The sequence below is a fragment of the Camelina sativa genome, chromosome 2, assembly GCF_030686135.1.
Source record: "Camelina sativa cultivar CO46 ecotype springtype chromosome 2, ASM3068613v1".
Lineage (NCBI taxonomy): Eukaryota > Viridiplantae > Streptophyta > Magnoliopsida > Brassicales > Brassicaceae > Camelina > Camelina sativa.
The window spans coordinates 9,520,785-9,545,223 of record NC_141881.1 but is presented as its reverse complement, the minus strand read 5'-3'; the positions used below and the strand labels follow the sequence as shown (position 1 = coordinate 9,545,223).

At 37.6% G+C, this 24,439-nt stretch overlaps 2 protein-coding genes, 1 non-coding gene and 1 pseudogene across 6 annotated transcripts; 2 read left to right on the top strand and 2 right to left on the bottom strand.

Moving 5' to 3' along the window:
• The first annotated feature begins 215 nt into the window (after positions 1-215).
• LOC104722176 (homeobox protein knotted-1-like 1) lies at positions 216-3,906 on the top strand. 4 transcript variants are annotated; one of them, XM_087481082.1, is made up of 6 exons: positions 495-1,088; positions 1,215-1,505; positions 1,602-1,727; positions 1,815-1,953; positions 2,537-2,793; positions 3,416-3,906. In XM_087481082.1, exons 1-6 carry the CDS (start codon positions 1,047-1,049, stop codon positions 3,620-3,622), a joined length of 1,062 nt encoding a protein of 353 aa, XP_087337208.1. In that variant the 5' UTR covers positions 495-1,046; the 3' UTR covers positions 3,623-3,906. The 4 variants fall into 4 exon arrangements, with proteins under 4 accessions (XP_010438621.2, XP_087337208.1, XP_010438614.2 ...); XM_010440326.3 differs by having other exon boundaries at positions 786-1,088; positions 2,534-2,793; XM_010440319.3 differs by having other exon boundaries at positions 216-1,505.
• A 313-nt stretch (positions 3,907-4,219) lies between these two features.
• Positions 4,220-4,834, top strand: LOC147948362 (secreted RxLR effector protein 78-like). The gene has a single exon (XM_087466540.1). It carries the CDS (start codon positions 4,220-4,222, stop codon positions 4,832-4,834), a length of 615 nt encoding a protein of 204 aa, XP_087322666.1.
• A 4,157-nt stretch (positions 4,835-8,991) lies between these two features.
• On the bottom strand, positions 8,992-9,098 carry LOC147948361 (small nucleolar RNA R71). The gene has a single exon (XR_015585940.1). It is a non-coding gene; the product is annotated as a small nucleolar RNA R71 (small nucleolar RNA).
• An 11,730-nt stretch (positions 9,099-20,828) lies between these two features.
• LOC147948360 (uncharacterized) lies at positions 20,829-21,337 on the bottom strand (annotated as a pseudogene).
• Between the last annotated feature and the right edge of the window lie 3,102 nt (positions 21,338-24,439).

The window sequence follows — 24,439 nt, the reverse complement described above, 5'->3', positions numbered from 1 at the left end:
AACAAGTGTTGAAAGAAGTGTGTGTGCAGCATGGTCTTATCATACAGCCAATAGTTGGAATTAGCAGAATATCGTATAATATCCACTATCCCAGTAAAGCATACTCTCTCATCCATTTGAACAAATCCCATAAACATCTATAATAGTTTACCAATATCTTACACATGAAAAAATATCTTAAAGAAATTGATATATTTAGATCAGATTAGAAGTTAGGAAACTAGGAATGATACATATTTTCTTCGTTTTGAACTATTCTTTTAACCCCAGAAAAAAAAAACATTTAATTACCAGAAAAGAGTACAAAATATGTCACTCAACCTAGCAAAGAAGCGATAGCTGAAGTAGCCGCGAAGACCTAGTTGCTTAAACACGGACTGAGTGAGTGGTAGATCTTAATTCTAAAATTCAAACCACATTTTTAAGTTTCATAAAAATACTTAAGTTTTTATTTAATATATAAGATAGCCTATGAGAGGAAAACAGAAGAAGGAAGTCTTTGCCTTATCTCTTGTCCCTTCTTTCCTTACCTTTATTTTTAATTTTCAAATATTTCTTTTTGCTCTCAAAGCAAACGACGTCTTGTCAATCCACTCAAGCCACCCAACTTCTTCATTATTGTTAATATCTCTCTCTCTCTCTCTTCTCCTCTCTCACCTTTTTAAATTTTCTTCTCTTCCATGTCACTTCCTTGACGAATTCTATATACCTAGTTCGTTTTTTCTTCCTCAGAAATATCAATGTATTTGGTTTTTGTTGGGTGCAACTTCACCTCACAATATTTTCTCTCTTTCTTTTTCATTTTTTTTTTTCATTTTGAATTAGGCCTTTTTTATTCATAGATGAGTCGTCTAGTCATCTGGATTTGATGTGATTATAGTCTTACAGAGACCTTTGATTGAAATAAGAACAAAAACAAGAATACATACATCCCCTTCATCTTGCACCCATCCTTTTTCTTATATTTCTAGGGTTTTATTTTTATTTTTATTTTTTCTTTGATTTTTATATTCTCTCTCTATCTCAAAATTTTTACTCATCTGGGTATGGAAGAATACCAGCATGACAGCAGCTCCACGCCTCATAGAGTAAGTTTCTTGTACTCTCCAATCTCCCCTTCCAACAAAAACGATAACACAAGTGATAACAACAACAATAACAATAATAATAATAGCAATTATGGTCCTGGTTACAACAATACTAACAATCATCAGCAACATCACCAACACATGTTGTTCCCACATATGAGTTCTCTTCTCCCTCAAACAACCGAGAATTGCTTCCGATCCGATCATGATCAACCCAACAACAACAACAACAATCCATCTGTTAAATCCGAAGCAAGCTCCTCAAGGATCAATCACTACTCCATGTTGATGAGAGCCATACACAATACCCAAGAAGCTAATAACGATAACGTCACCGATGTGGAAGCCATGAAGGCCAAGATCATTGCTCATCCTCACTACTCTACCCTCCTACAAGCTTACTTGGACTGCCAAAAGGTTTGTTTTCCTTTTTTTTTTATTCTTATTATTATGATATAATATATACTTCTCTATGATATATTTTTGTATGTTCACGGGTCATGGCCTATACAGATTGGAGCCCCACCTGAGGTGGTTGATAGAATTACGGCGGCACGGCAAGACTTTGAAGCTAGGCAGCAGCGGTCAACACCGTCTTTGTCTGCCTCGTCTAAAGACCCAGAATTGGATCAATTCATGGTTAATTACTAACCAAAGTGAATTTTAAGAGGGTCGGTTCTTATTGTGTATATATGTTGATGTTCTTTTTTCTTTTTGTATGAACAGGAAGCATACTGTGACATGTGGGTTAAATATCGCGAGGAGCTAACACGGCCCATTCAAGAAGCAATGGAGTTTATACGTCGTATTGAATCTCAACTTAGCATGTTGTGTCAGGGTCCCATTCACATCCTCAACAATCCTGGTACATGTCATCAATTACCCATATATATATATATATACACATACATACACGCATATAAATGTACGCACATGTACCAATTGATTGTAGAAAACAAAGTGTAGTGGCAAGGTAGGGCTTATAATGGATTGCATAAAACTGGCCTGTTTCTTTGGTTCATGGTAAACTGTTGTAACATTGAGTTTTTTTTTTTTTTTTTAAATCTTAATAGATAAACTCTCTAGTGATAATTAAGATTATAAAATAATTAACATAATTGAGATGCATTATTGTTGGAAGTATGCAAGATACAAATAGGTCTCCATATTTGTTCTTGTTTTCCCCATTGTGGAATCCATCCAAAGAGGGGTGGGGCTTATTTTTGGTTTATTTCCTTACACTCGGCCCAAAGTACTATCACAAGAATTTTTAGTGCTGCTCGTGAAGATTTGTTTAGGCACAGTACATCCTTGTCCAATTCATCATGCAAAATCATAAGTTCTCATAATTTTCATAATTTAAGCAGTCCAATCATAAAGATCGATGACTAAATTGTTTCTAAATGACTAAAACATCGAATTCATGAAAATATGATATGTTGAAGCAGATGGGAAAAGTGAGGGAATGGGATCATCAGACGAGGAGCAAGAGAATAACAGCGGAGGGGAAACAGAATTACCGGAAATAGACCCGAGGGCGGAAGATAGGGAACTCAAGAACCATTTGCTGAAGAAGTACAGTGGATACTTGAGTAGTTTGAAACAAGAACTGTCCAAGAAGAAAAAGAAAGGTAAACTTCCTAAAGAAGCAAGGCAGAAGCTTCTCACGTGGTGGGAGTTGCATTACAAGTGGCCGTATCCTTCTGTACGTATAAATTTTCTCTCATCTCTCTATGCCCTTAAATTTTTTTAATTATTTACTACATTTAAGAATTTAAAAAACCAGTCTTTAAATTAGGAGTTCCCTCTTAACCGGCTAGGTTAGGCGGCCTAATAGGCACATTATATGACCAATATGGTATTTATATCCTTGTAGTTCCGAAAAAGATACATGCATGGTTTTAAATCCGAATGATGACGACACTATTACTAGTGACGACCCTTGTGCATTTCTAACACATCACTTTTTCACTGTAAAATTAATAACATAAACTAATTTAAATTAGTTATGATGAAAATTTTATCTACCTATTTTGAAACGATAATACAATTAATCAGTTAAAAAAAATTAAACTAATTTAACCGACTGTAGTGATAGAGAAAATAACATGTTTAATATTGATAAATACAAATGATGTCATGTTATTATAAAATATAACAAGACAACATTTAGTTAGTCGTTACTTATAGAATCGTTCAAAACAAAAAACTTTAGGTCATCGTACAGTTATCTAATTTTTTAATGGTTATTGATAATCTTTAGCCTTGCTTTTTTATACATTGATTACTACAAAAGTGATGAACGGTGGTTTGAGTTGTCTTGGCAGGAATCAGAGAAGGTGGCGTTAGCGGAATCAACAGGGTTAGATCAGAAACAAATCAACAATTGGTTCATAAACCAAAGAAAGCGTCACTGGAAACCATCTGAAGACATGCAGTTCATGGTGATGGATGGTCTGCAGCACCCCCACCACGCAGCTCTATACATGGATGGTCATTACATGGGCGATGGACCTTATCGTCTCGGCCCATAAAACATCCAAAAGCGTTAGTCACATAATAACAACCTCTTGTTGCTTTCTTGTTACAATTCATGTTTTGAACACCCCGTATATCAGTTTGCTACTTATAGGTTTCTTTGTTTTACCCGTTTTGTAATGTCTTATGTCGTTCGGGGAGTTTGAGACTTCTTTAGTCAGAGAGATCCCTTCATTTTATATTTTTCATTTTTATTTTCTGCATTTTTTTTCTTACTAATGTTTTATTTAATAATGTGTGAAAAGAAAATGGTATTTTAATTTGAAATGGTCTTGCTTCATTTTTTTGTTCTTTTAGTCATCAAAAGATAATTAAAAAGAAGGTGGCTACACAAATTGATTTAGTATAATGGATTTGTTCCCTCTACATGTCTTTGCAAAGTTACAAAAGCCAAAAAAAAATATCAGACAAACATAAAAATAATCGATAGATTGTATAACTCAAGAATAGTATTGTCGTTGATCAGTAGTCTTCAAAAAAACCAAATTTTCTTCGGACACGGTTTCGTTTTTGCAAGACATTAATTTATGAATTGTGCAAATCATGCGAGTACACATGCCTTAGGAAAAATAATATGCACCAGTTAGAGAGAGATGTATAACTTGCAACAGAGTCCAAAAAGACCAGGAGCGGATAATCTTAAAGACTATGGACCAATATCATGCCTCAATTCAGTCTATAAAATTATCACTCGTATTATGGCTGACCGGCTTAACAGAGTCCTACCTGACATTGTGGTTCCTAATCAGACAGCATTTGTTAAGGATAGACTTCTCTTGGAAAATGTTCTCCTAGCTTCCGAAGTGGTGAATGGCTATCAAAAGACTTCTTCTAGCCGAATAACACTCAAAGTAAATATTTCAAAGGCATTTGATTCTGTGCGATGGGATTTTCTGCTACAAGTGCTTCACACATATCATTTTCCGGTGAACTTCATAAAATGTGTTAAAGCTTGTGTTTGCTCTACTTCATTCTTGATTAGCATTAATGGCTCATCTTCAGGATTTTTCAAAGGCAAATCGGGACTACGACAGGGAGATCCGCTTTCCCCTGCACTTTTTGTGCTAACTATGAATGCTCTGTCTCTCATGTTGAACCAAGCTGCAGTAGAAGGGGTTTTCAAGTATCATCCGGGTTGTGAAGAGATGCAGTTGACTCACCTCTCGTTTGCGGATGACCTCCTTATTTTCTTAGAGGGATCTCTTTAGTCTTTGGAAGGAGTTTTCTCAGTTTTAGCTAAGTTTGAACAGCTTTCTGGGTTGAGAGTAAATTTGTCAAAAACAAGCATGTTTTGCTCAAGGGTTGATGAAGCGTTGTTGCAACAGATTTATAGAAAGTTTGAGCTTTTGCCAACTCCGCTCCCCGTTCGTTATCTGGGCCTTCCTTTTTGTTCTAGGAAGCTTTCTGTATCTGACTTTGATCCATTATTATCACAGATTAGAAAGAAACTTAATAGCTGGTCTCATCGTCACTTAAGCTTAGCGGGAAGGTACACGCTTCTCTCTTCCATCATTCCTGGAATCAATGGTTTTTGGAGTTCGGCCTTTTTTCTTCCAAAGCAGGTCATTCGACGCATAAACTCCCTCTGTAGTGCTTATTTTTGGCATGGATCAACTCAATCAGCAAAGGGGGCAAAAGTTGCATGGTTAAATGTTTCAATCACTAAAAAAAGAAGGTGGGCTAGGATTAAGAAACTTATCATATTGGAATGAGACTTGTGGTCTGAAGCTCATTTGGATGTTGTATTTTAAAGCTGGTTCTTTATGGGTGGCTTGGGTGAGGAGAAAGTATCTTTCTCAATTTACTTTCTGGGCTCTAAATGTGAAGAATTATAGGTACTCATGAATGTTTCGTAATCTTCTGAAGTTAAGACCAAAGGCATGGTCTTTTCTCAGGATAAAAATTGGAAACAGAGATGATACTTTTTTCTGGTGGGATCCATGGACTCCGTTTGGACCACTCATTCATTTCTTTGGTAACGACGGGCCAATGCTTCTTGGAATCCCTCTCTTCGCTACAGTCAAGGAGCAGCTTACTCCCACACGTTGGAATCTCTCACCTGCAAGGTCAAAAAAACAAATTCTACTCTATACTCATATCACAACTATTCGTCTCTCGGGTTCTAGTGATATTGTAGTTTGGATGATTGATGAGCGGGTTCAAACATCCTTTTGCTCTCGTAATGTTTGGAACCACATTAGGGATCAGAAATCATTGGTTACTTGGTCCCCTTTGGTGTGGCACAAGGCCAGAATCCCAAAACATGCTTTTTCTGTTTGGTTGTTTATTCTGAATTGTAACCCAACTATGGATTGAATTTCTAAATGGGATTACGATGTGGGTAAAACTTGTCTTCTTTGTGGAGTTGAGGATGAAACTAGGGACCACTTGTTCTTCAGCTGTGAATTCTCAAAGGATGTGTGGACAAAAATAGTTTCTCAGTTGTTGATTGTAGTCCCGCCTATTTTGTGGCATCTGATTATGGAATGGCTACCATATGCTTCTTCAAACAAAGACACCTCTCTTGCATTGCTTCAGGCGTGGCATGCATGTGTCTATGAAATCTGGAGAGAGAGGAACCGCAGGTTCCATAATGGTCTCACTCTGTCTTCACAATCGGTTTTTCTTAAAGTCTTAAATGCTGTGAGGAATACAACCCAAAGTTTAGTCCTTCAAAATTCAAGGCGAAGTTCATTACTCTATTGCAGGACAGGGACCCAAAATCCTTCTTCGGCTCCCCCGTGAGATTTCCCAGTTTTTATCATCACTGCTTTGTGTTAGTGATGTTCATATATTTTACCATGTTTTCCCTTAGTTTATTCACATCTTTTGCACCTTTTGCTATCCATTTAGGCCATTATTGTGTAGCTTTAGCATTAATCATGCATTAGAGTTTAGTTGCATTGCATTTGCATCTTTTCATGCATAAACAGGTGATTTTGGAGCTTAAGGAGTATGGAAGCAATGCTGAGAAGAACTGAAGCAATCATGAGGAGAAAGCAAAGGAGTTAAGGCTGAAGAACCAAGGTCCAGAGTCCAACTCGACCGCACACTGTACCAGACACTCGACCGTGTGCTGAGGAGGAGTCGACCGAGTGGAGATTGCACGAGAGAAGCCAGCTCGACCTGCCACTCGACCGAGCACAGGTCGAGTTGACCGAGCTGTTGACTATTTTGTCTTTTAGTGTCTTTAGGGCTTCCACCTCCTCTCCTATATAAAGCCTTGTACCTGCAGCCACCAGGGTGTGCAACCTTTTTAGAGAGTCACAAACCTAGTTTTTTACTTTTTAAGGAATTATTCCCTTTGTTTTTTGATATTTTTAGATTTTGTACCTTTTTTTAGAAAACTCTTAGATTCTTCAATATTGTTGGTTCCATAACTTTCAATATATTAAGAATTTGGGTTTGATTCCTTTTGCAACATTGTAGATCTTGTTCTTATCTTTCACATGATGCAAGTTTCGAGATTTTTTGGGTTTATGACTTTGATGTTCATCATGAGTTGTTGTGAGTAGTTCTCTAGGATCTTGAGGATGGGTTAGGTTGGACTGATCTTGTGGTTTGTGTGATTTGGTCAAGCTTGATTGTTGTAGATCTCTTCTAGGCTAGATGTTCTTAATGCTGATCCTATATCTGAGAGGGTAGGATCTGATCTCAAGCATCTTAGCATCACACCAATGTTTAAGAGGCATAGATAAGGCTAGATCTAGAGCTTACCATCATGCTTGCTAAGAGATTAGAGGTTTTGTTTGGTATGAGACATATTGCTTAATGCCTGCTTGTGTAGATTCTTTACTTTGTGAGAACAAGTCTAGAGATGCATAGGTTTGATTGATTCTTGCCATGAGAGTGGAAGAAACTTGTCTTAGATTTATATGTCTAGAGATTAGCTCAAGGCTTTGCTTGAGATTTGTTGGCCAAAGTGTGATAACCTCATTCATTAGTCTAGCCCATGAATCCCTCCTCAAGGCCTTCTTTGTTTATTGATTTTTAAGTCTTAATCCTATTGCTTGCTTGTTGTTTGATTCGTATTTGCATTGCTCTGTTTTTATTGTGTTGCTCTGTTTCCCGGATTTATTCAGCTCGACCCTGTACTCGACCTACACTCGGTCGAGTGCTTGCTTGAGTTCATCCCCAGAACTCTTGTTTATGATTTGTGATTGTCCTATTTCATTCCTGTTTCATTCCAATTGCATTCATTTAGTTTTCAGTTCATTACCTGTCTTGCATTAGTTCATCAGTAGTAGTTTCTATTTCTGTTCTAGTATCATTACTGTTGTAATCATTCAGTTTCATTTGCATTTAGTTCTTAGTTCTTGTAGTTTACTTTCTGCATCTTTACATTTTCATCTTAGGATTGTTAGTGACAAGCAATCTTTACATTTGTCTTAACTTAGATTCATATACATATCTTAATTATTCACAAACACTCATTTAGGATTGATACCTCTTATACTGCAACAGCATAAGGGGAATTGAAACACCCATCCATCTATCCATTCATATCTCACCATTGCATACATTCATCATCATCATTCACCACCAAAAAGACTTGTTTCAATTTGGCGCCATTGCCCATTTGAGTGTGTTTTTGTGACATTTAGGATCCATATTAGTCTAAGATTAAGTTCGTTTATACACTTGAATCTTCTGTTGCTGGGTTGAAGTTCCATTTCAGGTACCACTCGACCAGTCACTCGACCACCACTCGACCGAGCAGTGATCGAGCACTTGATCGAGTCAGACGCCGTGTTCTTTGGATACCACTTCCCAGTCGACTTGACAGCCTAGACGAGCCTGAGCTCAATTGTGCACCTGTTTGAGTCTGTACTCGCGTTTGTTGATGCACACAAGGTCTAAGGGGAAAGACAATCTCCAAAGGCCTATTGACAACATCCATAGGAAGCAAAAGGGTTTGGGCAATCAGAGGAGAAGGGTAGTTCAAGTTCAGGAAGAGGATTCAGTGATCATGGAGCAACAAGCTAACCATGAGCAGAGACCTAGGCACATTGGTGCTGGAGATGCACCCAACACCCACAACCAAAGGGCTGGTATTGTGCCTCCAACAGTGCCAAACAACAACTTTGAGATCAAGAGTGGATTGTTCTCCATGATTCAAGCTAACAAGTTCCATGGGTTGCCAATGGAGGATCCACTAGATCACCTTGATGAGTTTGACAGAATCTGTGGTCTTACAAAAATCAATGGAGTGAGTGAAGATGGATTCAAGTTGAGGCTCTTCCCATTCTCACTTGGAGATAAGGCACACCTTTGGGAGAAGACTCTTCCTACTGGAGCAATAACCACATGGGATGCTTGCAAGAAGGCTTTCTTAGCCAAATTCTTCTCCAATGCAAGGACTGCTAGATTGAGGAATGAAATTTCTGGGTTTGCTCAAAGAAACAATGAAAGCTTTTGTGAAGCATGGGAGAGGTTCAAAGGATTTCAGACTCAATGTCCTCATCATGGCTTCAGCAATGAGTCACTCTTGAGCACATTGTATAGAGGAGTGCTTCCCAAGATAAGGATGCTTCTTGACACAGCTTCTAATGGAAACTTCCTTAACAAGAATGTGGAAGAAGGCTGGGAATTAGTTGAGAATCTTGCTCAGTCAGATGGCAACTATAATGAGGACTATGACAGAACCATAAGGTCATCATCAACTGATCAAGAGGACAAGTACAAGAAGGACTTGAAGATGGTCAATGAGAAGCTTGACAAGATCCTTCTTAGCCAACAAAAGTCTATTCACTTCATTGGTGGAGAAGAGGTTCCAGTTCAAGAGGGGGAGACTGAGTTTGCTGAGTTGTGCTACATGCAAAACCAGGGAGGATTCAAGGGCTACAACCAAGGGGGTTTCAAGAACAACAATCTCTCCTATAGGAGTACCAATGTGGCTAATCCTCAAGACCAAGTCTATCCACCTCCACAGCCTCAACAGCAACAAAACTACATCCCCAAACAACAACATCAAGTGTTCCAGCCTCAGTTGTGTCCCCCACCAGGGTTTCAGACTAACCAAGGCCAAGAACAAGACTTAAGAGCAATGATGCAACAGTTGTTGATTGGACAAACACAAGGAAAGATTGAGGAAGCCAAGCAGTTTGCTGAGTTGAACCAAAGGTTAACATCACAGTACAATGATCTGAATATGAAGTTTGAGGGTCTTAGTTCAAGAGTGAAACATAGCCTCTACTTCAGCTCCAAAACCCAACCAACTCCCTGGAAAAGCTGTTCAAAATCCAAGGGAGTTCACAGCCAAAGCCATTCAAATTCAAGAGGAAGAAGTCACTGAGGACAGTGAAGTCCAAGTTTAGGGGAATTCATTAGTTACTGAAGCCCCAAGTGACGTTTGTGCAAAGCAAATGGAGGTCGACATTGCACTCGACCAGGAACTCGAGCAGTCACTCGACCGAGTGCATGCTCGAGTGGACGATCGAGCTGGAGACTCCGAAGCTGTCAAGCCTGCTAAGTATATTCCTCCTGCTTACAAGCCTCCACTACCATTCCCTGGGCGTTTCAAAGCATAGGAGATTAAGGAACTAAGGGAAATTATTGAGAAAAAAGAAATGTTGGCTAAGCAACTAGAGGAAGAAAGGGTTTTGAAGGAAGAAGCTTTGGTTGAGAAAAAGGAAAAAGTGTTAGCCATACAAGAGGTCATCATAGCTTACCAAGAAGAGGAGAGAGGACCTGCCTTGGAACAGTATGAACCATATCCTCTCTATAGGGATTTTCTGCTTGATTTGTCAAAGAAGAAGGTTCAAGCTCAAGATGAGAAGGATCTTGAGAACCTTGGAGGAGTGATCATCCCACTTAAGCTTAAGGATCCAGGGCCATTCTATCTGCCTTGCACAATCAGTTACCTTCACTACAACCAATGCCTTTGTGATTTGGGAGCTTCAACTAGTGTGATACCATACTCCATAGCTCAGAAGCTTGGGAGAACTGATTTCAAATCCACCAACCTCCATGTTTGCCTAGCTGATGGGACAAACAGAGAAGTAGTTGGTAGGTTGGAGAATGTCCCACTCAAGATAGGGAAGGCAAGGGTTCATACAGATTTTATGGTATTGGAGATAGACAAAGAGCCTGAAGATCCAATCATCCTTGGGAGGCCATTCTTAGCCACTGTTGGAGCAGTTATTGATGTCAAGGAAGGTCTTGTGACCTTGAACATTGCTGAAGATGTAGTTATGAAGTTCAACATCTATAATCCAACCAACCTACCTACCATTGATGACCAGCCTTTTACTATCAAGGACAAAGGTGGTCAAGGAGGTTTAAGTGATAAGGTAACTCCAAAGGCTGAGCTAGCACTTCAAGAGGATTCTGTGGAAAAGCTTAAAAGGTCAGTTCAAGAGCTGACTTGTATGGTTGAGGATCTCCAAGTTAAGCTGAATAAGAGGTCTTTGAGAAAAGCAAGACCAAGGCTTAAAATCAAGAAGAAGTATGGTTTGAGTGTTAAGGGTGAGGTGATCAAGGATCAACTTCACAGTGACCAAAAGGTTCCAGGGAGGATTTCATCACCTCCTTGGTATCTAGACCAAGTCTAAGAAAGGAAACCAAAGTCAAGCTTAGTGACTTTAAACAAGCTCACTAGGGAGGAAGTCCCTAAGGTATCCTTTGTAAATATGCTTTAATTTCTTAGTAGTTTTGATGTGTTTTCTTTTATGTTTTTGTTGGACAGGCCTTTTAGTGAGAATGTAGTTGGTTAAGGAGAGATGTGGACTTGGAGAGGGAGACTCGCAAGCCCACTCGACCAGGCCACGAGAGGTACTCGGCCGAGCTGGATAAGAATTAAGGCCCATTTGATCGGCAAATCGTTAGGACGATCGAGTGGAGGGAAGAACAAGGAGAAAAATTTTGAAATTTCAAAATTGGTCAAGGAGCTCGACCACGTGCTGGTCGAGTGTGGGGTCGAGTGGCAGCCAAAAGTAGGTCAAAGATTCCTAATTCAAATTTGAATGGTATGGACGCTCCACCATTGTCTCCTTGTCCCCTTAGCTTCTTTATATAGTCCTTGCACGAGATTATACTTCTCACATTCTCTCATTTGCTCAAAACAATTAAATTCAAGCTTTAAAATCTCTCTCAAAGTTCATCTCTTGCTCAAGCTTTGTTCTTTCAAGTTTTTGGGTCACTAACCTATTAACTTTGAGCTTTGAGTCCATTCCTTTCAGTTCCTTTTGAAAATGTCTTCTAAGATCACCAGGAAGTCTCAACAAACCGCTGCAAGCTCCATGGAACGTCGTGATGCCAGCCTAGAATCAAGAGGTGAAGCTGGGAGAGCCACTCGACGCCCCACTCAATCAACCACTCGACCGAGTGGCGGTTCGAGCAGCCGGTCGAGCCAGATGTCGTGTCCAAGGAGAGAGCCAGTTGAGGAAGATCCTGAGAGGACTGAAAGTGAGGAGGAAAGGGAGCCTACTCTCAATGATTTTATGAGGAGACACAAGGCAAAAGGCAAGAGGCCAGCTGTTGAAGTTGAACAAGAGGAGAGTGATGAGAGTGAGGAAGAAAGTGAAGAAGAAGAGTTGATGGATGATGGAGAGGCTGAGTCTTGTGGGCTGTCAAAGAGGCAGCTTTATGATGCTTTCATGAGGATGGAGTTCTTGGGAACTAGGTATCCACACAAGGAGACCATGGAGAAGCTTGCCATTGATGAGGATGTGGAATATCTCTTTAAGAAGAGCAATCTCACCAAGTTTATGGGGCTTTGCATGGAGGGCTACAAAGAAAAAAGTTGTGAGTTTCTAGCCACTGTCAAGCTGCATACATATGCAAGGAAAGATCCTGAGGTTGAAGCTGGTCACATTTCCTTCACAATCAAGGGGAAGAGGCATGAGCTCTCAATGAAGAAGATAGCCAATGTGTTTGGTTTTGAGGTTGGGAGCAATAGGAGTTTGATGGTTCCAAGAGAAGAGTTGTATGCTGTGTGGGAAACCATTGGGGACAACAGGCTCTACTCATCCTCCAATTCCAAGAGCTCAAGGATAAGGAGCCCAGTCCTAAGGTACTACCACAAAGCTCTTGCCAACACCTTCTTTGCAAGGAAGGAAACTGGGAACATCAATGAGGGAGAGCTGAAGATGATTGACTTGGCTCTTAATGGAGTGATCTTTCAAGCAAGGAATGGTACCATCATTCTTGGGAGCACAGTGGAGACTGATCTAGGAATGGTGCTCATTGACCACATGATTCAATTGAGAAGTTGGGCAGGAAAGTTGGAAAACAAAGGGTCAAGAGGAGCACTTACCATTGGAGGCATCATTACTCCAATCCTTCAAGCTGCTAAGGTTCCACTTAGAGGAGAAAGAGTCTCACCAAGATGGATTGACTCAAGCTACCTCACTTCTACTCTCATCCTAGCCAAGGAGATGCATCAAGGGAACCACATCTTCAACTTTGAGCTTCCAACACTTGGGAAAAAGCAATTCATCTTGCCTAACCAAGAGCTCACCACCATTCAAGAAGGAGCCAACATTGACTTTTGGCCAGCTGAGGAGCATTGGTTTGATGGAGTAGTTCAACCTAGAGTTGAGGAAGCTGGGAATGCACAAGTGGCTGATGGGGATGAGCAATTCTACTTTGAAGATTATGAGCCCAACCCAAGAGATAGTAGAGGAGTGAGGGAGAATAGCAAGAGGTTGACACTTTGGCAAAAGTGGAACAAGTGGCATGGGAAGAGGTTTGATAAGCTGAAGAAGAAGGTGACCAACATGGCTAAGTCTATCAAGGGCTTAAAGAAGGAGATTGCTGAGCTAAAGAGTGGAAACTCATCTCCAAGCCATTCAAGCCCTTTAAGAAGAAGTAGCTCAACTAGAGCACTTTCAAGAGTTGCAAACCCTTTGGAACCAGCTAGGGCTTCGATGTATGAGCCAAATCAGAGGAAGAGGAGCTCAAGTACCCGAGAACATCAGTCTTCGAGGCACTCGACCGGGTCACTCGAGCACCCACTCGACCGAGCACCTCCAATGCACTCGGCCGAGTACCAGCCCAGATCACCCTATGGCTTCCCACCTCCAGCTGCTTATCCAGGTTATCCATTTTACCCTCCCATACCACCTCAATACTACATGGATCCAGCTCTCTACCAACAGTTTTGCCAGCAGCAAGGTCAACATTTTGAGACTCGCGGTCCAGCTCGACCCCCCAACTCGGACACGCACTCGACCGAGTCATGGTCGATGGCCATCGTCGAGCTGCCCCAAAGTCCATCTCCAAGTCACCAACAAGACCCCAACTACTCCTATGACAGCATGCAGATGGATGTGGACAACTTTTTCCACAACCCCTAAGGTACCACTATCACCTTCACTTGTAAATATCATTGCATTTCATATTGTGTTTTGTTGTTTTTGATCTTGAATCCTCAATCCAATTTCTTTCACACAGAGGACTGTGTGATTTAAGTTTGGGGGAGAGTTTGAGATAGCATTTGACATTGTGTTTTGTGTTCTTATTTCAAATTTTTATCATCATCATGTTAGCACTTGCATAAGCATCTAAGGCATAGAAAAACCATAAAAATTTGAAAAATTTTGAAAAAATCTTTATAAAAAAAAGAGTGTCCATGTAGTTTGCATTGCATATTAGGATCTTGTTTAGCATGTTTCATGTAGGATTGTATAATATTTGCATTAGGGATCCATGATGAGTTTGCCTTGTTAGCTTGTTTATTCACTAGACTAGGATCAATGCCCAAGTTAATAGTACTTTGATGCTAGTTGAGTAGTTAGAAGCATAAGATTGAACCAAGCCTTGAATTCTTGCATTGCATTTGGTCTAAATTGAAGCATGTTGTGATTTGATGCCATTTCCTACTTATAAGAACCTAATATTGACTTATAATTATCAATGTGTGCATTGCTTTAAACTCATGGATACCATATACATATTTGGATCATCTTTCTCCTTTTTACCACTCTTGTTGATCCAAGTAGCTGATTAAACCATTAAAATCAGTTCCCCTACCCCTTAACCTATCCTTCTTTCAAGCCATGTTTATTCTTGAGTGTGTGAGGCCTATTTTTGGGATTGAGCTTGGTAGAAAGTGTTAGGTTTGAACTGACAAGAGTAAGACCTTGTGTAGTTCTAGTTTGCATTTTTCAAACTAGATAGGACTAGGTGGTTCACTTGTTGGGTTTGGGACTTGGCTGTTATAAAAAGAAAAGAAAGAAAAGAGAAAGAAAAAGGGTAGAGTCTTTAAGAGGAGAATGTGTTTAAGCAAAGTCTAGTGAAAGCATGGGAAGTAAAGATTATTGAAATTGGTTCTAGTTAAAGAAAAAAAAGAAAGAAAAAAAAGAAAAGTCTAGCAAAAAGCTTGTATGTCTTAAGAATAAGAAGAAAAGGGAATCATAGTGAATAAGTAAGAATCCCCCATCCCACTAGAAAGATCAAATAAGAAACATCTCCTAAGACTTGAAAACCAAAAGAGAAAAGGGTGAAAGAGAAAAGAAGAAGTAAAGGGTAGCACTAGGATCATTTGGGTTTAGATTGCTAGGATAAACACTTTGGGTGCCTTTGGGTAGACAAGGTTTTGTTCTTGTATGTGTCTAAGTGTTCTTACCTTTAGCATTCTTCTAAAGCTCAATCCATTTTCATGAGAGAACCTTGATATTGAGAAGCCCCACTCTAAAAATAGACCATCATTGTCTCAAAACCCTTTATTACCAAGCCAAATGAGTTTAAGCATTGCATAGAATTGATTCATGTTCTTGATTAATGAATGTTAAAGGAAATGGTTGATTTGAATGCTTGAGGATGTCTTAGGCTCAAATCAATAAAGGTTGTGATATGCTTGTCTAAAGTCTTTTATTCCAGCTCATTCAACTTGCATCATAATACTAGTAACTTGGACATTGATTCTAGATAGTCTATTTGCAAGCTTTAGGAGCTGAGATCCCACTTTCAAACCTCACTTACCTTCTTATGTCTTGCTTATTTGCTTGAGGGCAATCAAAGACTAAGTTTGGGGGTGTTGATGTTCAAATATTTTACCATGTTTTCCCTTAGTTTATTCACATATTTTGCACCTTTTGCTATCCATTTAGGCCATTATTGTTTAGCTTTAGCACTAATCATGCATTAGAGTTTAGCTGCATTGCATTTGCATCTTTTCATGCATAAACAGGTGATTTTGGAGCTTAAGGAGCATGTAAGCAATGCTGAGGAGAAGTGAAGCAATCATGAGGAGAAAGCAAAGGAGTTAAGGCTGAAGAACCAAGGTCCAGAGTCCAACTCGACCGCACACTCGACCAGACACTCGACCATGTGCTGAGGAGGACTCGACCGAGTGGAGATTGCACGAGAGAAGCCAGCTCGACCTGCCACTCGACCGAGCACAGGTCGAGTTGACCGAGCCGTTGACTATTTTGTCTTTTAGTGTTTTAGGGCTTCCACCTCCTCTCCTATATAAGCCTTGTACCTGCAGCCACCAGGGTGTGCAACCTTTTTAGAGAGTCAGAAATCTATTTTTTTACTTTTTAAGGAATTATTCCCTTTGTCTTTTGATATTTTTAGATTTTGTACCTTTTTTTAGAAAACTCTTAGATTCTTCAATATTGTTGGTTCCATAACTTTCAATATATTAAGAATTTGGGTTTGATTCCTTTTGCAACATTGTAGATCTTGTTCTTATCTTTCATTTGATGCAAGTTTTGAGATTTTCTGGGTTTATTACTTTGATGTTCATCATGAGTTGTTGTGAGTAGTTCTCTAGGATCTTGAGGATGGGTTAGGCTGGACTGATCTTGTGGTTTGTGTGATTTGGTCAAGCTTGATTGTTGTAGATCTCTTCTAGGCTAGATGTTCTTAATGCTGATCCTATATCTGAGAGGGTAGGATCTGATCTCAAGCATCTTAGCATCACACCAATGTTTAAGAGGCATAGATAAGGCTAGATCTAGAGCTTACCATCATGCTTGCTAAGAGATTAGAGGTTTTGTTTGGTATGAGACATATTGCTTAATGCCTGCTTGTGTAGATTCTTTACTTTGTGAGAACAAGTCTAGAGATGCATAGGTTTGATTGATTCTTGCCATGAGAGTGGAAGAAACTTGTCTTAGATTTATATGTCTAGAGATTAGCTCAAGGCTTTGCTTGAGATTTGTTGGCCAAAGTGTGATAACCTCATTCATTAGTCTAGCCCATGAATCCCTCCTCAAGGCCTTCTTTGTTTATTGATTTTTAAGTCTTAATCCTATTGATTGCTTGTTGTTTGATTCGTATTTGCATTGCTCTGTTTTTATTGTGTTGCTCTGTTTCCCGGATTTATTCAGCTCGACCCTGTACTCGACCTACACTCGGTCGAGTGCTTGCTCGAGTTCATCCCTAGAACTCTTGTTTATGATTTGTGATTGTCCTATTTCATTCATGTTTCATTCCAGTTGCATTCATTTAGTTTTCAGTTCATTACCTGTCTTGCATTAGTTCATTAGTAGTAGTTTCTATTTATGTTCTAGTATCATTACTGTTGCAATCATTCAGTTTCATTTGCATTTAGTTCTTAGTTCTTGTAGTTTACTTTCTGCATCTTTACATTTTCATCTTAGGATTGTTAGTGACAAGCAATCTTTACATTTGTCTTAACTTAGATTCATATACATATCTTAATTGTTCACAAACACTCATTTAGGATTGATACCTCTTATACTGCAACATCATAAGGGGAATTGAAACACCCATCCATCCATCCATTCATATCTCACCATTGCATACATTCATCATCATCATTCACCACATACAAAACCTTGTTTCAGTTAGCCTTTTCTCTCGTCTTTTGTATTCTAGCTTTGTGCTAGCTTTCTTCCTGTTTCTTTTATGTATTAGATAAAATAACTGAGGTTCCTTGTGTATCTTCTTTATTATCTATAAGAAAACCTTTTAACAAAAAAAAAAAAACAACTCTAACAAAGATGTTTTCATTTTAGTCAATATTTAATTGAGGAAGTTGTGGAGACATCGTTGAGATAGCTAGCGGATAAAGATGGAACCTTAATAGAGGTGTAGGAGTGGTGATGAACAGATGAGCCTAAAATTGAGATGCTTGAGCGGCTGATGATGATGGAGACTCATTAGGCGGTTTGATTGACCGCTAGTTTGTAATCATCAGATAAAATAAAAAATTATCTCAACTTCATGATCAATGCTCTTGCCAAGGAGAGAAAGTAGATAAACTAGAATAATAATCCCTGAAAGTACTCATCAACTGTGTTTGTACCTTTTCCCATTACTTTACTCGATGCTTTGGTTGCTTGATTTGACCTCTGATTGGCTTGGAATCTAGGTAGAGATGAGATATTTCCCAAGAAGGGCAGTGTAAATGGTGTGTACCATTAACAGTCATGTGGGAAATTGTCGCAGTTGCATCTATGAAACTGACCAAGTCGTAACCATCAATCGACCCATGAACTTGCCTATTTCACATTCCGTACCATGTAGAGCTTACATGTGGGCTATATGTGCATCCAAAGGGAGAATAGGAGAAAAAGAGAGAAAAAAGGTTAAATGATCATGAGCCATTAAGCCCAATTGCTTATATGGGTATCGGTAGTATAGTTGTAGAACACTACAACTTGGTTATGTTTGGTACAAAAAGTAGAAAATGACATATTGCTTAGGAGAGCAATTTTCTTAGATCTGTTTATATAATCAGTTAAAAAATTGAACATTAGAGAAAATTTGTTTTGACGTAAAATCACACGAAACCAAAATAATGAGTTTTATTCATTAACTAGGAGAGTTACCCGCACCCTTGTGCGGGCAAGAATTAAATTAAAAAAAAAACAAATTAATCTTCTATTTTTTAAATTAGAATTTTGCTATTTTTATAAAATGTTCAAAATTGTATTTATTTTTGTATTTAATACTTTTAATTTCACATTTTGAAATGGACAAATGAATATAAGAGTATTCATTAAAATGTTTATTAAAGTTTTCTATAAATGTAAACTTTAAATTAAGATTATGAAGCCCTTTACAAATTTCCGAGTATTTAATGAGCCCAATACAGTTAATTAAGATTATGTGGAATTGGGGTCAAAATATTTTTTAATTTCGTTTAGACCATTGAGAAAAAATGGAAAGCAACCCATAAAAGGGTTTATAGTACTTGGTCATACAAACATTCAAAATAATTATAGAGAACAAAAGCATATACAAAAAGTTTGTTAACTAATGTGCCTTCAGCTTAAGCTCCTCAAGTTTACCCGTCATGCTGCATTATATGCTTTATGTAATAATGTCCAGTAAATTCCGAGCTAAAAATATAGAAAACACATTTATAAGTTAAACCCTAGCATGATACACTACTTGATATTAATGAACATTGAAAACTTACATATCCTTGTGATGCTCAAGTCCTTCAAACTCCGGTTTTATAAAGATCTTGGAGGAGGCCAATGTGTTTACAATACACGGTTCACCTAGTTATGTTTAGAGAGTTATAAAAGTTTGGTCAATGAGTATACAACCTAGTCTTTAGCATTTGTTCAATCTAGCAAGTGTATTAATAGTACATACTTTCATACTCTCCAACCCTCCAGAAACACAATACACAAAACACTGGTTCAGTTTGATATGTGAGATGGCATCCAGATGACTCCCATGAAGTCATGAAAAGGCTGGCATAGTCATTGATTGCACGACACTTTACAGTTTCATTTCTACAGATGAAGATACTTGTTACATTCTATAATAAAGCCAAACTTATAATTCTTAAAATAAGTAAAGATGGAATAAATGTGTCTTACCTGCCATTTAATAGTGTCAAAACAACTTCATTACCACCATTTCCATTTCAATGATTTCTTCTGTCTTCCACAGCTACTACACATCCGCAAACATCTATTTTTGGGGAAAAGTCAGGAATTATCTTTACAATGTATGTCTCCAAAGTTTTTTAACATTCACATGTACCTTCTTTGGTAAAAGTTCAATTTGTACTTTTCTATTGGAGGGACCAATACACAAAGTTCCAAAATTCCTTAAAGTTTCTGGATAACTCAACACAAAGATAGTAAAGAATTTCAAACAAATTTAACTTATCCTATGATAACTTAAATAAATCACAACAAGTTTACAAAAACGTACCGAAAGAGATGTGATGATTGATCCTTCCACGATATATATCATCCAAATCTTCGAATCAGAAATAATTTTTGGGGTTGATTGATTCGAGCAGGGTCATGGTTGAATCATCCGTAAACTTGATCTGAAAAGGATGATGAGTATTCCTCTCCCTGATGGTTGGTTTGATGATTTTGAAAGTCCGAATTTCATACCATTCGCCCTCGTAAATATACTTCCGGAGCTTTTTAAGTATAGTTGGGACAAAGGCAACCTCAATCGTGTCACCCTTCAAAGATTAATAATAATTGTGTTAGTAATCTAGTATATAAACACTACTAAAATAACAAATATATGTAGAATTGACATTCGATTAACTTCTCTAACCTTTGTATCCACAAGAAAAAGAACACCTTTTGTGAAGAATTCGGTGACATGCCAAGAATTTAAGACCTTAGCGTGGATACACCAGCTCGTTCTTCCTTGGCGAAGATCAGAAATATAATCGATTCTCATGATTTTACTAAATTAGGGTTTCTTCCTGTTTCTTCTCTGTTATTGAAGACGAAAAGGAGAATCCGGATTTGTAAGAATACAAACAGTCACAATTAAACGTTGCGTTACGTTTTAATCGTTTTAGTGCCTAATATTTTGTTTTGAATATTTAACATTTGTAATATTTATTATTATGAATATAATTACAGATTAAAGTTAATTTTTATAGTCAGAAGAAATGATGTTAAATTATTATTACAATGTACCTAAGAGTTTATAATTAAAATATACATTTTATGATACAGTAAAACTATATTTTTGCAAATAACATGGTTGTAACTAATTTAAATAGAATAATGTGGAAATTGTAATAATATGTACTTAGACAATTTACAATGTTTCTATCTATTTTTCATAATTAAAATAGATTAAGTAAAATTTAGAAAATGATTTTCTCCAATGGGACAGTCTATATCTGACTTTTAAAAGAAGTAATGTTCTTAGCAAAACTTTTAAAAGAAGTAATGTTCTTAGCAAAAATATATAAAATGTTAAAAATCCCTTTTTTGTTTTTATTTAAAGAGAGAAAATAAAGTTCAAATCTAAATATCCAAACAATTATCCAATTACAAACTATAATTATACAGACTCAAAAACCTCTTTGAAAACAACATTAAGTGTTTTATTCTGGCATTTCCCATCTTTATCGGTAATTAACACCTTCAATCCTTTTCTGGTCGTGACTCGTGAGAAGGCAACATAAAGCTGTCCATGTGTGAAAACCGGTTTCGGTAGAAACAATCCAACATGTTCTAGTGTCTGACCTTGACTCTTGTTTATAGTAATTGCAAACGCCACGGTAACAGGAAACTGTTGATGCCTCATACGAAAGGGAAACTTTGCATCAGGTGGACTAACATACATCCTAGGGATAAGTACTCTATCACCAACCTTTTTCCTGTTATGATTCTTGCTTCGATTACATGATTGGCCATCTGAGTAATAATTAGCCTCGTACCGTTACACAAACCTCCCTTAGGATCTATATTCCTTAGCAACATGACAGGTGCTCCTATTCTCAACGTCAAAACATGGCTTGGCAGTCCAGAAACTTGTATATTGTTTAGGAATTCCTGAGTGTAGATCATATCATCACGTCCGCTTGTATCCGATGTTTCAATACTATCAGAGCTAAGATATCGTCTCTCTTCACCTGTAAATAAGAGATTTATAGAGATTTATAGAATTTTAGATATGTTTTTAATATTAGCTTTAAAAACAAAAAATCACATCCTATTTTATTTGCATACTTGGGAGCTTGGTAAGCATAAATTGAGTTATCTTATCAACATCATCATTTCTTGGACTTAGAATAGCTCTTTGACTAAAGAAATTTGGATCAGTCCTACTTGCAAAATGTTCACCGTAGATTTTTTTAACTATTGCTTCAGTAGGATTTCCACTTGTATTAACTAATAAATCATCCGGAATTTCTATCTCTACATCCCCACTATCTGACTCGTTGATTTTGCCATCCCCGATATCAAGAAGCCATTTTGAAAAAGTAGCGAGAGCACCCGCATCCATACTATTACGTGCCTTACAAAGTCTCAAATTTTTGGTAAGTTTAAGAACTTTACAATTATTCCAAAGAACAGATGAGTTGATAGATGCTAAAACTGTCGCTACTCTTCCTCCTTCCGTGATAACAGATAGTATATGTTTAAATCACCTCCTAACACAACAACTTTACCTCCAAATATCTTGTCACATCTCATGATATCTTTCAAACTCCTATCCAAAGTTTTGTAACAAAGCTTGTTCATCATTGGAGCCTCGTCCCATATTATGAGCTTTGCTTCTCTAATTAAATCAGCAAGATCAGATTCGGCATCGATCGTACACACAGAATATTCATTAAGATTGATTGGAATACCAAATCTTGAATGAGCCGTTCTACCACCTTTCAAAAGCAAAGCAGCTATACCACTTGAAGCAACATTCAGAACAATATTACCTTTAGACCTTATATCAGCACCAAGAATAGTCCACATGAAAGTTTTCCCAGTACCACCAAAACCATGGACAAAAAACATACCACCTTTGTCGTGATTCATGGAGTGAATGATTTCTTCATAAACACGCCTCTGCTCATCAGTTAGCATAGGTAACAACTTATCGTACAATTCCTGTTATTTGTGTGGCTTATATATTCTCTCATCTGCGATAAGCCTATTAACACTTGTGTTCATTATACTATCATCTGGTTTAGGCATTTTCTCGAAGACCGTAAGAGACGTACCATTCGATCGCAACATAAGCTGTATTTGAGTTAAACATATATTTTCTATATGAGCCCGTGTCAACATTAGCCTACGACAGTAAAGTTAAACAGTCAATTATAATCTTGTCGTGCAAAAAATCTGAATTATTTTTCACTTAACAAAAAAACATTTTGATGTACCTGGATCGTTCCTTTCTCTCCTTTCTTTAAACAAAATATCCTCACACAAGATGTCCTTTGTTTTATTCCAAACTTCAAGAGGAACAGTTAAACTCTTGTATGCAGTAGAATCGCAAATAACTTCCTTAGAAATTCCCCAAAACACCATTCACCTGCTTCATTTATAGCCGCAATGTATTCCTTATTGTCATCAAGTAATCCCAATGCATAGCAAGCTTCTTGAAAATCCTTATAAAGAACACCATTGACTGTTTTTAAATAGTCAAAGCTTGTTGGTCCTGGAATTTTATTAAGCAAAACTTGCAAGTAATAGGCTTGTCCTACAGAGGGCGCTACGTACGTAATCTTGCCTATTACAAAACTTTTCCGTTTCTCTGACCTTGGTTTCCAAAGTTTTTCTCTCCTATTCCACACAAATTTAGATGGAAATTCAGCATATGTGAGTTTTCTGGCTTGGGGATAAATCTTGTTGCATTCTATCCAGCCCAAAAATTTAGAAGTTCTATTGGATCATCTTCTATTGGATCATCCTCGTTGTAAATAGCTAATTCTTGTCCTGGAAGATGAAACGGGAGTTTTTCTACGGCTGTAGTACGATAACAAATCGGGAAAGCAAAAACTCGCCAAGAAGCCTCACATGCAGATACGTATCTAAAAAAAAGCTTGAATTAGTTAGATACGTTAAAAATTAAAAAATATTAAATATGAGAATGTTTGAAAGTTTGAATAAACTATTACCTGCAATTGAAAAACTTTTTAATTTTATTTTCCTGATCTCTTTCTCCTACTTTGGCTCTAATATAGTTCGGACCTTTAGTGATGTACTTGAACAAATACTTTACCGAACGTGTCTGATTACACCACTCAACATTAATATGAGCACAAAAACGGAGAGACAAATCACGATTATAGGGAATAACGTAACTATTATCGTATTGAAAACCCCTTTTTTCCACAACTCTCCCATCGATTCGTCGTCTATATATTGGATAACCAGCATCTTCGACAATAGTATTATCCATGAATGGTTTTGAAAAGAATTTAGTGCAATGTCGATTATTCATGCAGACACTTTCTCTGTTCATAGGACCACACGGACCATGAATCATCACATCAGAAACAACTTCGTATAAATACTTATCCACCTCTTTATCAGAAATTTCAGCGCTTATGAATTTATCAATGTCGTCTGTTGTACGCATCTTATTGTCTAAATGTAAAAACAGAATCATGTGCGCATGAGGAAAACCCCTCTTCTGAAATTCTATTGTATACATGGCTGAAAAATATGAAAACAGATAAGTATTAATAAATTAACATTATCGGAAGACTAATATAATTAATAATAATAAATATTATAAAACATACCAGAATTTACGATACCAAAATTTTTTTCCTTTGTCACTTGCTCCAATAATCTATCAAGTTTCATCTTGAAAACTCGACTACATATATCATGTCTATCTTCTTTACTAAGACGATGCCTTTCTAGATAACGATCTATTTCAGGCCACTTTGGGTTGCAGGTAAAAGTTATGAACATATCAGGAAATCCATAATACTTGCAAGTAGCCATGGCGTCCAGATAATGTTGCATCATATATCTCTTTCCGCCTGTAAACAATGACAGAATAAATATCCTCTTTCCGTGTTGTGAAAGATCTCCATGTCCTTTTTCAGCAGCTTCAATTATCTTATCGACTCTTTCAGTACGGAGGTTGCTTTGATTCATCCAAATATAGTTCAACCTGTTTGCTTCTATAGTAGTAAGTGCGTCGACTAAAAA